Raw genomic sequence first — 16,110 nt, 5'->3', positions numbered from 1 at the left:
CTGTTCCTTTTTGAAATACTACAATCAAATATTTCAGTGGCTGAATCTTTGTTCTCATTAACTCTCAACTCAAACTGTAGCTTCTCAGAGGCACTTTCCCTATATCTATAAAAAAACAAGCCCCCCCCAACCTTACATACCTGGTTGCCAGATACAGCGACTAAAAATATAAAACACCCTATTAAATTTGAATTTTAAATAAATAGTAAATATTGCACGAGATATTTAGGACATAAATATAATGAAACATTGTGTATTTGATATTTAAATTTAATTTGGTGTCCTGCAATTTATCTGGCAACCTTACCTCCATAGCTACTCTGTTATGGCACCCTGTTTTATTGTCTCCATGGAACTTCTCACTACCAGAAATTCGTTTTTGTCAGACTCCTCACTGGAACATAAATAAGGGTTCCATAAGGGTGTGGCCTGTCTGCCTTTTCCAACTGCATCTCCAGAACCTATCACAGTGCCTGGTTCATAGTACATGCTCAATAAATATTTTTTAAAGAAAGATTTATTTATTTATGCATACAAGAACTGGGGTGCAGGCCAGAGGTGTGGGGGTGAGAGGATTCACCAGGGACAGAGTGGGGAACAGAACAGACAGAGTGACTGAAAAACACTGCTGAGGGGAGCAGTGGGCAAGACAGTAGAGGTCTGCTGTGCCATGTGGGTCACCTCCCTGGCTGGGGATCGAACTCATGCTGTGGTAGTTGCATATAGCTTCATAGTGCTGATGCTTAGACCCTTACCCCATCAGGGAGGTCCCTCAATAAATATTTTTTTTTAATTTTTTTTTTATAGAGGCATGTTTTATTTATTTGTTTGTTTGTTTGTTTGTTTATTTGTTTATACATGCACTGGGTACAGTCAGAAGCGCGGGAGGGTGAGAGAATTCACCAGAGCCAGAGCAGGGAGCAGAACAGGCAGAAGGCCCGAAGTACACTGCTGAGGGGAGCAGCGGGCGGCAGGAGAAGTCTGCGCGCCATGTGGGACCCTCCTCAGGTGGCCGGGGAGCAGCCGGGGATTGAACCGGCGTCGCAGAGGCTTCAGGCAGCTTCGCAACCCAGCGCTCAACCACTGCACCACTGGGGAGGCCCTCAATAAATATTTTTTATAAGGTACGAAAAATGGAAAAATAAAACGCATAAAGAGATTGGAAACTCCTAGAGGACATACAGCTACCTAGAGGAAAAGTGGAATCGAGCAGTGTGGTGCCAAAGCTCAGGAACTCTTCCATGCTTCACCTTTTGGAGGAGTGGAGAGGACTGAAGGGGCACTGTGTCAACTGCCTTCAAGAGGCTTTTTTTTTTTAGTGCTATCAGGAACTCTTGTATCATATTTCCGGAGAACGGTCTGAGTAAGCTAAAATGCCTTTTCCCAATTGGCTTTGCAACAAAGCAAATGAAATTACCATACGGAAATGCACAAGAGTGAAATTAACAAGACTGCCTTGGGGAAGGGTCAGAGGCAGTGCATATCTTTCACACCTTTGTCTTCTGTAAATTCCCTGACACTTAAGGATTGGCCTTGTTAGACTCGGGAAACTGCTAGACCTTGAGCACAGGAGAAAACTACCAGTGTGCGTGCAAATAAAGAGAGGGGGTGGGGGTGGGTGGGAAAAAAGTCAAGACAGAAGAAATCAAACTCTCATTTTGGACCCAGGGCGCGCAACCGGGTGGGAGCAGCCGCGTTCAGCCTCAGAACTTCGCGGGTTTCCCCTCTAGTATGGACGCTCTGCGCGCCACAGGGCGCACGGCGGGCGCTCACTCTCCACTCCGCCTCACTCCACCAGACCCAGACTTTAGCCTGCGGGTGCGTTCAGAGACCCGCCCAGAGCGAGCTGCGTGGGGAACTGTGACCGGATCCTAGGAGCAAGCTGGCTCCGGGCCCTCCCCAGCTCCACCCGGCTCTCGGTCGCCCGCCCTCCCATCTCGGAGTTGGAGGATGGTCCCGGAGTTCTCCCGCGGAGCTGCTGGTCCTGGGTGGCTTTGGCCCGATCCGTCCTGTCGCGTGAGTGGCGCGCGCGCCCAGTCAGGAGGTGGCCGCCCCCGCCGCTGACAGGTGCTGCCCGGAGGGCGCCGGGCGCGGTCCCTGGCGCCGCTGGATGCGCACTCCCGGGCGCATGTAGCTCCTGGAGCCCAGAGCCAGCGAGGAGCCGGAGCCAGGGCGCGGCCTGGGAGACACCAGTGGACTGGAGCCGCGAAGCTCGGAGCTCGAAACTTTGCAGGCGCGGCGGACGGGACTGGGTGGCAGCGCCAGCCCACCCGGGCAGGTGCGGGAGCAAGAGGCGGCGCCCGAGTCCCGTGGCCGGAGAGCCTTGGCGGCGTCTTTCCCTTGCGCTGGCCCCAAGTCGCTGGGCACTCCCGGCCTCTGCTGCTGCGCCCGCCGCCGCCGCCACAGCCGCGGGGCTCCGAGAGGAGGCGCAGCCCGAGAAGGTGGAGGAGGGGAGAGGAGGAGCCGCGGGCGGAGGATGGAGCCCCGGGCTACTGCAGCTGGCGCGCCCGAGCCTGCGGCGCCGTCCTCCTCCTTCCAGGCCCGGCTCTGGAAGAACCTGCAGCTGGGGGTGGGCAAGAGCAAGGGCGGCCGCGCCGGGGGCTCCGAGCGCCGCACTGCGGGCACCCCATCGCCCTCCCCGCCGCCCCCCGGGGGCAGGCGGGACACCCTGACCGGCGTGGGTGGCGCGGGCAGCAGGTGGAGCGGCTTCAAGAAACGCAAGCAGGTGCTGGACCGCGTCTTCTCCTCCTCCCAGCCCAACCTGTGCTGCTCCTCTCCGGAGCCTCTCGAGCCCGGCGGCGCCGGCAGAGCGGAGCAGGGGTCCACGCTGCGCCGCCGAATCCGCGAGCATTTGCTTCCCGTGGGGAAGGGGCCGGTGGCCGCCGCGGGAGCAGCCGGGGCGACCCCTCCTGGCGGGCGCTCCCCGGACTCGGCTCCTTCTTCGTCCTCCGCCTCATCGTCCCTGTCCTCCTCACCCCAGCCGCCCCCGAGGGGGGAGCGCGCCCGAGATGACGGCACACAGCCTCGGGGTCCCGGGGCGCACTTGTGCCATCAGAAGAGTTCCTCCTTGCCGGGCACCGCCTGCCTGGAGCAGCTGTTGGAGCCGCCGCCCCCTCCTGCTGAGCCGGAGCGGAGCCCGCGGAGCCCGAGACCCCGGGGCAGGACCAGGAGCGCGGCAGCAGCCAGGTGAGTGACAGGTGGGCGCGCACCGAGCACTGGTGCTCGCGGCGACGAATCCATTTTTGAGCGGTCGCGACCCCGGGAGTTGCGCGGGCTGGCGTGCTGCTGGGCAGATCGGACAGTGGAAAGAAAATATCCGGCTCCTGCTCTGTAGAGATGGAGCTGTGATTTGCACCTGACTTGACTTTCGATGGAAATAACGCTTGCCGCCTGTAGCTGTTTGGGTAGCTTTGTGGGTTGCCAATGACAGCGGAAGTATTAAAGATAGCCAGCTAGGAAAGGAGAAGTTAGACTTAAAGTGGGTACTTTCGGGAGGTCTTCTAGAGGGATTTGTCGGCGTCTCACGTTGTCAAAAGATAAACAAATCCAACAACTTAAAAAAGCTTTCAGCAGTCAGTGCAATTATAATCTTGCGTGGCAGTGTGGAGTGTGGAGGTCCAGCCTTTGAAACTAAGAACTTGCAAGAAGAAAGGCGAAGAAGTGGGTTCATGGTCAAGGCTAGGTCTTGTATGGGGAAATCCTTAACGCAGAAGTCTGCTCATTTTCCTTCACTCGGTTCTTCTGACTTCCTGCTGCAGGTGGATCGCTGCCCAACGAGTGGACAGTGTGAGCGGTTCCTCCGAGTTAGTCATAGGCTATGTTTCTGTGACTTGTTCTAAGTTTTAAAAGTCATCTGAAGCAACTGTGTTTAGAGTATGTTGTTTATACATTAGGTTGACTCTGGTCAGGTAAGAATCAAGTTTTTCATGTGCTTAAACAAAACGTAGGATTGGTAAGTCCACTTATTGTAGGTCCAATGAGTGGCGGCTTTTATTTGGTTTTATACAGATGACTCTCTTCTGAAACTATCAAATCATGTTAACTATAGAAAATATTGTGAAGGCGCCGTTCCACCAGGGAACCAAAGAATTCCTCTCTTCTAATATATCTTAGTTTACTTAAACTCTCTTTTTATTTTGACTGATTGTTAGATTAATGATTTACTGTACACATGAAAACTTTAATTAGATTAAAAATTGAACAACAAAAAACATAAGGCTGTGTTTTGAGGGGTAAGATATGGGAATAAATGAATGGGCTTTCAGTGGAAATTTTTTATACTGTACTGGCTAATTTATTAGTGTTGTTTCAGAAAATAAACCATAATGCCGGTGTGTTTTATTGTTTAATAAACATAATTGCTTGCATTAAGCAAACACATGGTGTTTTAGAAAAAGTTTCTTTCTCAGAAGAGTAGGTGGAGATAATGTTGACAAAAAGCCTAAATAAATCTACCTTCCCTTTTATCTTGAAAGATAATTGAATAGAACTTTCCTGGCTTGAAAAATAAGCAAAAAAGTAGTTGTAAAAAGATGTTATTAATTCCATAGAGGAGAATACTATGTACTTAAAATGTGTATTTTTGAATGTGCACATAATCTTAATATGTAAGAATTTTAGAGTTGGGCATCTGTTTACATTTGTTTTTTGTTAACTTTTACTATTGACAGTAATAAACCAATAATCGAATTATTTTGGAAGGTCGATAATCATTATCACTGGGAATGCTAACTTACTAAGACTTTGCACTGAGCCAGGATATGTTCAAAGCAAAAGCAGAGAAATCTGCATTAATCTTTATGTTCATTTTAGCCAAAAAGCTTCCAGACATGATCAATATTTATTTTGAAAATACTGTTATGTTAATATGAATTTGTATTCACAATTTTGTGTACAAAATCACAATTTTGTGTACCAGACACTTGAATTTATTTTGAGAGGATACTTAAGTAAGTGTATTATATGTGCCTTAATCATATGCTGGGCACTTTCTAGACTTACATGATTTAATCATCAATGGTCCTAGTGATAGAAGTTCTTGTTGCCATTTTATGGATTAGGAAACCGATGCTTGAAGTTAAATAACCTTCCCTGGGTCACATGGTTAATAAGCGACGGAGAGGTGTTTTGTATTCAAGCCAGTCTCTAGAATCTTTATCCATTACTACATTGACTTTTGACAACTTTTAGAACTTGTTAAGTTTCTGAGATGACTTCAGTTCTATTGATTAGTACTCACAAGTTTACACATTCTGGAGTTTTTATTCTACATTCCTAGAATCAGTTCCATGCTAAATTAGCTATGTAAATTTGTTTTCTGTTCTCTGTGATGCTTGTTGCATATATATATTTACAAATGACTTAATTATTCCATCTATAATTCTAAAAAAGCTTTTCATCTTAATGAAGAGATGGGAAGAATAAAATAGCTTAAATATCTTTCCATGAATAGATGAAGGTGGGATGTGCTAGAACAATACACCTTGAGGGATTGTCCTAAGACAAACAATAGTCTGCAAAAGAGGCACTATTTTTAGCTCCCTGCATGGCTGCTCATGAAACAGTCTTTGAAGAGTAGACAGTTTTCTCTGTTATGAGTTGCAAATCCAGCCATCAGCAGCACTCCCTGCAGTACATGAGAGAGGATTCTTTACTTCTCTAAATACTTCATAGCCAACTCAAAGGAGCCAGTTTCCCTTCTCTGAATGCAAAAGAGGTAAAAATGAAATTTGGAACTGGACCTGGAAGAGGACTCACTAAGGTGTCCAAATTAGACTTAGCTCAGCAAGAGTTTTCCAATTTCCCTACAAATCTCAGAGAACTTTCCTTGCTCTCTTAGCACTTTGTCTTCAAAGACACTTTGGCATGGGGAGGGAGCTTTAGTATATGCAGATTTCAGCTTTATTCACAGTTCATAAGCACAGATGGGCACATGAAAGGAAAGACAATAAAAGCATTAAATTCATCCTCAGATTGCCTAGATTAAAAGAACTCTCAAGGAAGATAGAAAATTCATTGCAACACTAGGAAAATTGCTCAATTTTTCTCTTTTTCTTTTCTTAATCCTGGCACCAGCCATGTTCTCCAACACACTCCCCACCTCTCCACCCCCCCAGCCCCACATGAGGCCCCAACAACATATGTGCACATGCTCTAACACTTGGTGGAGATATTAAGCAAAAGCATAAAAACAGTTTGGACTGCTGGGGAAAGGGATTTGGAAGTCACTGATGTATGATGATTAAAACTGAACAAAAAGTGCTACCTCTTATGCCCCTGCCAGCCCTCTTGCTGCTGTTTTCTTTAGCCAAATATACCTTTGAAACACACCTGAACATGCCTTATAATGCATGTCCATTATTTAATGTGTTCTGCTTTGAAAAAAAGGAAAAAAATCCCTTTCTTTAAACTGATTCTAGTTCACGTGCAAGGCCATATTGTCATACCAGATGCATTTCATTTTCTGCAACACAGTTGAGAAAGACGCTCTCTCAATTTGTGTGCATATCAAAGTATGCCAATTTTATATATTCTGTCTTGATGAGTTACTAAAATTATATTTTGCTAGAATCAGAAAGTCAGTATTTTAAGACAAAGAGTAAAGAATGAATATGTTGCATATTTTAGTGATTTAACTGAAGCATAGTGTTTATACATGTTAAACTTTTATAGTTTTTTTCTTTTAAATTTATTTTGTTAAAATTGCTTTCATGGAGGAGTAAAAATATTTTTGAAAAAAGTGGGTGATTTATTCAGGTTATAATAGAAATGTTTTAAATCATAGTAAGAAGAATATCCATTCATTAGGATACAATTTCTAAAACACAACTATAATCCCTAATAAAAAGTGGAAAAATATTTTTTAAGATTAAGTCTATCCATGAAGTACGTTGTGATTTATTAATGCTGTGATCTTTTAAAGAAAACCCGTACTTTCACAAACTATTTAAAAATGTGATTTCGGTGAATTTTTTGCTATTATTTCTCAGGTGTCTTAAATAATACTTAAAAGAATATAACTTAATCTTGGGTAAAACACAAAGGTACAAAACATAATTCTAAACATACGTGACTAAAAGCCATCCCAAATTTATTACCAAACAAGTCCCCGAAGCAGGGAGAGTAGGTTTTCACAACTTCTTTAGAAATGAGAGAGGAAGGCTGAGGTCCTAGGACAATTTGGAGCAGGGAGTAAGTGCAATTTGATGTGTGATGGCATTATTGAAAATACTGAGATCATGAAGTTATTCCAGAGAGAATAAACACATGATAAGTTTGCTTTGGAGTGAAATTATTTCCCTGTGACCTTTAACTACTATTCTGTGTATTTCACATGTTTGAATAGGTCTATGAATCTTCTATAAGTGAAAATATTTTCATGTAGATATTGTGTGATGTTGACTTGACCCATAACTCAAGAAATATTAGCAATGTCTGTTATTATTGAAGAATATAATGCCATAACAAGTAAGTAGATGATTGAAAAAATTTAACAGGGAGCTTTCTTAGTTCTTTTCATTTGATTTAAGATGTGGATTGTTTTACTTGCAGTTGTGGCACAAGTAACCCAAAGTTAATTAAGGCAGTGCTGGTGACATCACAATCTCACACAGTAATGCAGAACTCTTACATTACTTTTGGCAAGTGTGTGCATGTTTATCATGAAAAAAGTGAACAAATCCTTTGAGAGAGAAAGTAAGATTAATTGTCACAAAGAAAATAAGACCAACCTCCCTCCTCTTTTCTTGTTTGGAGATCAAGGATGATTTAACAAAATTAAAGGTGAATAAAATATTTTTGCTCCCTCAGGGGAACATCGAATGTGGTTTCTTTGCTCATGGTATTTATTAAAACATTGGGTAACTCTAGGGTGACAAAGAATAAATAGTAAGTTGGAGATAATGTTGTAAACATTGACTAAATCTACAGATTCAGAAGTTAGGATCATGGTTTTTTTTGTATTTTTTTTCACTAATTACATCTATTTATTATCATAGCAGAATGTGAAATAGATAAAGCAGAAATTAGTTATTTGAAATCTCAGACTGTTGTTTGGAAAATTATATTTTGCTGGAAAAAATTACTTATTTCTTTTCCTCACTAAACTAAGCATCGTAAATATAACTTTATATTGTATACTGGATTTTTGGGGCTTGTTAAATATGCCTGCTTGTTATCATAACATTACATTATAAGGCATACTTATTTATGGCATATTTGTCTTTCTGTAAAGGTAATTATAGATTAAAAGGTAGAACATCTCTCCTCAAGTCATTTGTTTCACTTGTCAAATATCTGTACTGTTTTCATTTGTGAATTTTGATTTGTTGGTACTATTGAAAATACCTATTCTTTTTCCTGCACAATTAACTTAATGTACTATTTTGATTTCATTGTCACTGTCAACCTTTTCTTCTTACATTGCATTCTGTAAATCAAGCATGGAAAGTCAATATTTTATGCAAATCAATATTTTGCAACAATCAATATTTTATGCAAATAGATTCCCTCCTTCCAATGTATACAATTTCTTTTTTTTTTTTTTTTAATTTTTATTTATTTATTTATACAAGCACTGGGCACAGTCAGAAGCATGGAGGGTGAGAGAATTCACCAGAGCCAGAGCGGGAAGCAGAGCAGGCAGAAGGACCTAAGTACACTGCTGAGGGGAGCAGCGGGCGGCAGGAGAGGTCTGCGCGCCATGTGGGACCCTCCTCCGGTGGCCGGGGAGCAGCCGGGGATCAAACCGGCGCCGCAGAGGCTGCGGGCAGCTTCACAACCCGGCGCTCAACCACTGCGCCACCGGGAGGCCCCTATACAATTTCTTATCATTAGAAAATTATTTTTTCAGCAGACTATTAGATCACATTTTCCTTAATGTCTCCAAATATTTGTATTTAATATTAGTCTGAGAGCAAGCAGTGTTGAAAACTGTGTTTTCAATATGGAATTTAGAGTCCTGCATATTGTGTTTTTGAGAGAACAATTTTCCTGTGAAGTATCTTTTGACATTTCATATCAGCCTATTTCCCATTCCCTTGGGGCAGAGCAAACCTGAAGAATGATGACAGGTGATAAGCGAAGGGGCCTCTGGAGGTTTAGGATCAGTGCAGCCTCCTAATCCCACCAGTGTTATTGAGAGTGATCCCTTCAATATTAGCAGCCTGACCCTATTTTGCTGAATGAAGCCTGAGCTACCTTGCCCGGCACTGCTAGAGAGAACTTGGCAAGCATCAGTACAATCGACCTATTTAGTCGGCATTGTGAAACAGTTCAGGGGAAAGTCTCATGAGTGGTTGAAGTCTCAATAAATGGTTGCTGAATGAATGAAGGCATGAATGGATGGGCCAGAACTGTTTGGAAGTTCTTTGGAAAAATTTCGAAATCACTTTATGGTTGTATAACGATGTTCTTGTCTTCTTGTTTCCAAGTCTCTCAAGCCTGGCAGATGTATTTGACATTCATTTCTTCTCCCAGCCTACTCTTTCACTGGTTCTTGTCTGCATGTGTGAAGGGAGGGTATGGAACTTTTTGACAAGTGCCATATTGTGATCACGTGGGGCATGTTCTGAGGCCTCTGGATCAAGGATGCTTTTCTTGGTGCTGGTCTCTGATCCAGGTATCTGTTTTCTCACCCAAGTGTCTCTGACATTGCATCCCTGCTTCTGCATTCCCAACGCCTGCTGACATAGCCTCATTCACTTATGATCTCTGAATCTGAACTCTGCTTGGATCTTAGCTCCCCAAACTTTTCCTGCCTGTTTTCCTGCCACTTCTCCTCAGGCCCATCTCTTTGAACGAGACTAAAATCCCAATCTTGATCAAGAATCCTGGTCTCATTCGCCTGGTGCATTATGCTGCCTCTTGAATGTCAAGAGTGTGACTGGAGTTTAGATGGTTGACCAATATTTTTTCATTGTGACCACTTGTCTGATATATAAAACACCAGAACCTCTAGAAAATCTGCATTGCAGTGAACCGCATTTGCCTATAGAGGGCGTTTCTTCCCTTACAGTGCTGACCTAGAGCCCATTTTTTTCACTGAGGACTGTTCCTAATCCCATCTCTTCTATTTTTAAATTCTACCCATGCAAATTCTTTCACATCGGCACCCTTTTCTTAGTTCTGCCTGCTTTTTCCTTTCTCTTTAGTAGTTTCTCTCTCTGCTTGCGAGATGATAGGTGGGGCCACATGTAACTATTGAGTTTGGAAAATGCAGCTAGTTGGAATTGAGATGTAAAATGCACACTAGAATTTGAAGCCTTAGTCCAAAGACAAAACGTAAAATATCTCATTTCTATTTTTAATGTTGTTTTATATTTATTAGATTAGATAAGATATATTAAGGTCAATTTCACCTGGCTATTGGAAAATTAGAAATTACATGTGTGATCACATTTTATTTTTACTAGACAGAGCTGAACTACAGCAGGAATTCAAACAGGTGCCATGAAAGTTAAGAAAATGAGCAAAGAGGATTCCATGGGGCCCAAGGTGAACCAGGGAGCACAGTCCCCATGCAAGGAGTAACTGGTTCTCAGTTTCAGATGATTATTGTCATGCAGGAAAGAAGCAGCATTGTTAGAGCACTGTTAGAGCACAGCATTGTTAGGTTTTGTAGTAGGAAAGAATCTAGATTTTGTGTGTGTGTGTGTGTGTGTGTGTGTGTGTGTGTGAAGTCTCCATATTCTTGATTTTTTTGCAAATTATTTATTATGTAAAAAATACAGACCAAGTAAATATATTTCTGGACTGACTCTAGCAACAATTATTTTGAATTTGTGACTGGTTTTTCTTCTGGTTTTTCTTCTCCCCTCCTAGTCTGGACACAGTAGGTATCAATACATTTTATAATATAATGAAATCTGTTCACCAGCCAAGGGAATGTATGGGAAGAGGGATGGGTAGAAGCTGGAATGCAGTGAGTTGAAGGGTGTATGGAAAGAGGAGGTGGGGACAGGATGAGTGGCCAGGCTTTCTGACTCCATCTGGTGAGTAAGAATTAAGTGCTATCGGGAGAGAAAACCATGGGATGACATAATGGGACAGTATTATTTTTTAATGTCTGTCTCCTGAGTGGGTTGATGAGTAGCCTATGGAAAGGGAGAGGTAAAATTAATGGAGAATGGGGGATAATTGATGGTGCAAGATCCTTAAGGAACTGGGGGGCTAGATTCCAGAGAGCAGGGGAAGTGGTAGCCCCAGCCAGAAGAAGGATCCCTCTTTCGTTGGAAGAAGATCATGTGGGTGCAGATGCAGGGAAGTGGTAGGGTTGGTGCAGCAATTTGAGGGTGCTCCCACCTGATGTCTTTAGTCTTGTTTGGAGTGTGGTTAGGGATCAGACACAGGGAGAAGAGAGAAGAATAGCACCGTAGGCAGGAAGGTCAGTGGTGCACTATGTATTCAACAAATGGAAATCAGTAATGGGATTGAAATTCACTGAAGTAGAGGGTGCAGGGAAGGGAGGTAGTGGGAAATAAAGGCACCAATGAAGATATACCAGTGTCTTTAGAACAACAGTAGGTATCCCTGGGAGCAGTTGAGTAGGAGAGACAAAGCCACATGAACCTTAGAGGGTGAAGCTGGCAGTAGAGGCAGGAAACCACATGGAGACCACCAGTCTCAGTGAGAGCCTGAAGTTGGGCAGGAATCTGACCTTTGGGAAGATGGAAAGATCTGAAAGATAAGGGATTTGGCTGAATCTTCCAGGAAAGGGAAAGTAGAAGGCATTACTCACGATCACAGCATGTTTTTCCCTTTATTTATGTCTTTGATTTTTCCTGATTCTGTTCAGAAATGCTTTTATTGAAAAGGCTTTATTTGTGGAGAGGAAGAGGGAAGGTTGTCTTTTAAATTTGCATTTATGCAAAATATTTGAGGGTGCCAGGTTCTGAGTGCCAGATCGTCACCTACATAGTAGTGGATTCCTATAGTTATTTTGGATTCTTCCTGAATAAAATAGTTCTCCTTTTCTCAGAAGCACTGACACTCAAAGTAGTGAGTATTAACAGACCAAAGGAAAGCAAAACATATATTTGTCAGTTTAAAACATCAGGTAAAATAAGAAAAACTCCTAACATATCCTCCTTACTCGTGTTACAGAGATTCTTATGGTGCTGATGTCAGAAAGGGCTTGGGATCTAAGGACTCTGTTGGAAATTTTCATTCTTATGCAATGTGCTTCAAACCTGTTAAAATATGCATTTTCTCTCAGATGGAAGGTTGATCCATGCATGGCAAATGATCAGTTTCTGAAAATTGCAAATGGATATTCACTCAAAATAGACACTATATTCTATCTAGGCCCTTAAGCCATATTTGACTGCAGTTCTTTTATTGAAATGTAAAGTAGCTTTTGATAAAAGAAAAATTCAGCATTTTTATAGTTGCCTTTGAAGAGTATTTTCATCACATCAAATTAGAAGTCTGAAGGTTTTTCAAAAATATCTCTTGAGATTGAATAGATTTTGGACACAGTTTCCATGTGGCCACAGAGCTGGTGCCAAACCTCTTACCCTAGAGGACAGAACACCCTGAAGCAGCAGGGCCCTGTCTTCTGGCTGAGGGCAGACCTGAGCTGCATCTCTCCTCCTTCCTTTCCTCTACTTTATTTATTTTTGTGTATAAGAATTGGGATGTAGGCCACAGGCATGGGGATGGGGGAGAGCTGAGAGGATTCACCAGAGACAGAGTGGGGAGAAGAACAGGTGGATCTACTGAAATACACTGCTGAGGGGAGCAGCGGGCGAGGCAAGAGAGGTCTGCTGCACCATATGTGGGTTAGTTCCCTGGCCAGGGATCAAACTCTGGCCATAGCAGTGATAGCGCTGAGACTCAACCCCTAGGCCCTGAGGGAGGCCCCCTCCCTCTACTTATAAAAGGCAGCTGGAAGTGATGGCAGGGTCTGTGTCCCACCTGATTCCACTGGCCATACATGTATGTCACTTAAACTCAAAAGTTCCAAATGAGCTACCATTTTCTAACCATTTTGGCCATCACCCCTGAGCTCCTCTGTTCCATTTGATCCCTGGGCAGCATTTATTTACTCCAGATATATGCTGGTGCCTCTGTTTTGTGTTAATCAACTGAGTGAGGCTTTTTAGTCTGTTCTGTGTTAATCAGCTGAGTGAGGCTTAGTGGAACAGGCAGTGATGGGAGGGATGCTTGCGTTTCATAGTTTCCCAGGCCCTCCATCTTTTTTTCTACATCTTTCTACCTGACATTTGTCACTTTCTCCGACTTCAACCTTTTTCTTCTTGGCTATTTGCCAGACTCTTAGGAAGAACTATATGAAACTTGCCATGAGATGCTCTGTATATATCTTGGCTGATCAACCATGGTTAGTCTGTTTCACTGTCAGACTGTCCAGGTTGTATAATGTTTGAGTCTTGGCTCTTTATCTTTGGCTTTTCTGCTGTCTGTCTTTCAGCTACTTTTTTCTGTTCCTTTGCTAGGAAAATGAAAAAAAGGAAAATCAGGCTTTATTCTTTTCATTAGTAGCTTTCATAATACATGTATTTGTCATGCTCAAGTTTAAATTCTTGGCTCCTATGATGTTTGTGACAGTTTGTGTTGTTTAGGCATATGCTTCACACACACACACACACACACACACACACAATTATGCCTTTTCCAGGTATGGTTTATATTCAACCTACTCATTCACACACATTTTTTTTCCATTGGAGATAGTGATACGAGAACTCCAATATTCTTCCACTAGTAAATTTAATTTTATAGTACTGAATTTCAATAGCATAATCTTTGTTAATGGTTAATTTATATAGTCTGAGTAGATGTACAATAACAAGTTCAGCCAAAGCGGGGTGGGGGTACAATTAGAAGACAGCTTTTGTGTGTTCTACAAAGGGAATGAGTAATCCTACTTTGAATTTGAAATAATATATAAGGAATGTCTTTCCTTCAGCAGAATAATTATTCTTCCATAAGTATCCATCTTATTTATACCCACTATGGGAGAGAGGTTATTGAATTATTTCCTTAGTCTTTTGAAACCGAGATGACATAATAACTAATATATATTATTGTTTTTAAACCATTTGGCTTTACTCACAAATTGATCTGACATAAAAAATGGGGAGCATTTCTGGGAGCTTCTACATTGATGTTATTCATCTTTTAATTAGAGAAAAAGTGATAACTTTAGGACCATAAGGTGTATTCTCATAATCACAGGAGCTCATTTATTGAAGTCACCTCAAAAAATGAGTCAGACAATAATTGAATTAGGAACAAATCAGTCTGGGAGGACATACCCTTTGTGTTGACTGCTTAAAGAATGTTCTGTCAGTGTTGCTAATGATACTCAGTGGCTCTTTTTGAAAAAGTTTGCTTATATTGTTTTATTAATTGATTCATCCTTTTTATCTCTTGATTGTATTCTGAGTGATATATTTATATGTGCCCACTTCTTATTTTAAATTCTATTTTTTTTTCTTTCTAGGAGTATCTGTTTGATGTGAGTTTCAAGCAGCTACACAAATATTGTTTGTACTTGGTACTAGAAATTTGTTGTGTTTTGCAAAAGTATTTATAAACTTTTTTTTTTTACAGATTTACTTGTTTATGCATATAAGAAGTGGGGTACAGGCCAGAGGTGTGGGGGGTGAGAGGATTTACCAGAGAGAGTGGGGAACAGAACAGGCAGATTGAAATACACTGCTGAGGGGAGCAGCGGGTGAGACAGGAGAGGTCAGCTGCACTATGTGAGTAGCTCTCTGGCTGGGGATCGAACTCATGCTGCAGTGGCTGCGGATAGCTTCATAGGTTGTGTTTTAACCCCTTGCACCACCAGGGAGGTCCAAAAGTGTTTATAAACTTTTTATGGTAGTATCGATACTGGTAGGACTTGACCTTTACTACCCTGTCTTTGAATGACTTTTTATTAAATCACAATGCACATTACACCTTCTAAAGATGTGTTGCATAGGGTAGAACACACTGATTGTGGTTTCCTCGGCCTACCCTGAGCTGGGATCTCTCTGCTCAATTGTACCATCTCACTTAAAACCTGAGGACAACCAACATATGGGACCTCTTATCCTGGAGCCATTTAAAAATGACTCTTTACAACTAGTTTTACTAATAGCTAAACATTTCAGAGCATTTATTATCTATTGACACTATTCTAAATGTTTTCTAAGTATTAACTCATCTGTTTACTACAACACTTTCTGAAGTAGGTTTATTTCTCATTTTCCCAATGATGAAACAATCACAGGAAACTCAGTTACGTGCCCAAAGTCATACATCAGCATGACTTGGATTCTGGTTGTCTGACCCTTCAGCACTACAAAGGAAGGTGTCTGGTGTAGGTTGGGCCTGAGAAACCTATCTTAGGAAAATGGAACCCTTAAGTAGAAGTTTCAGTTGAAGTTTTAAAGCCTCATCTTCCTCCCCATCTCAGTAGTGATATTATAGCACTCTTTTTCTCTACCATTGCCTTCCATGTTTCTTATTTCTGAAGGTTAATTAATAATAATGTGTTTAATAAAAACAGATTTAGTATAACACTTAGAAGATTTTGGTGTCAGGAATAATCCTGGCTCTACCACTTCTTACTTGTGGTGAGGACCCCAGGATCTCTTTAATTGCTCAATAAAGATATAGGTACCAACTTCTATTTCTATTTATTTTTCAAAAAAGGCCAACATTTAATTTATTAGTAGCATAATATATGCAAGTAATAATCAAAAAACTTCCCTTTAAATCCAAATTGCCTATTTTGTTTTATTATTTAAAATTTATTTTTATTGAGGCGACATTGGTTTACTTTATTGTCTGTATTTTGGATTCCCCGCTTCTGGTGATGTTACAGTCATGATCCCACCGCTGAAGGACCCACAGTGTCCACCACCGTAGTCCATTGTGCTCCCTTCCCGTTTTGTTCATGCCCCTCCCCATCTGAATGCCTCACTTCTATGATCAGCTTTTAAGGGCTAGTTTTTGAATTTGACTGTTTGATCCTTTGTTGGTTTCTCTATATTCTACACATAAGTGACAGCATCCAGTATTTGTCTTTCTCCTTCTGATTTACTTTGCTTAGCATAATCCTCCATCTGTGTTACTACAAATGGCAAGAGTTCATCA

The 16,110-nt window shown here is 42.0% G+C and overlaps 1 protein-coding gene across 2 annotated transcripts in view; it reads left to right on the top strand.

The window, feature by feature from the left end:
* Positions 1-2,476: 2,476 nt before the first annotated feature.
* The window catches only part of MCTP1 (multiple C2 and transmembrane domain containing 1), a 476,028-nt gene continuing 462,394 nt past the window's right edge, over positions 2,477-16,110 (top strand). For both annotated transcript variants that reach the window (XM_054688463.1, XM_054688462.1), the window contains exons 1-3: positions 2,477-3,143; positions 3,198-3,220; positions 4,373-4,396. In XM_054688463.1, the coding sequence (XP_054544438.1) occupies positions 2,477-3,143; positions 3,198-3,220; positions 4,373-4,396 (714 nt within the window). The remainder of the gene's footprint in view (positions 3,144-3,197; positions 3,221-4,372; positions 4,397-16,110) is intronic.

This window comes from Talpa occidentalis, unplaced genomic scaffold (assembly GCF_014898055.3).
Source record: "Talpa occidentalis isolate TD23 unplaced genomic scaffold, MPIMG_talOcc4v2.1 talOcc4.6, whole genome shotgun sequence".
Lineage (NCBI taxonomy): Eukaryota > Metazoa > Chordata > Mammalia > Eulipotyphla > Talpidae > Talpa > Talpa occidentalis.
Note: the sequence above shows the minus strand (reverse complement) of the source record. Positions and strands in the feature narration are given on the sequence as shown.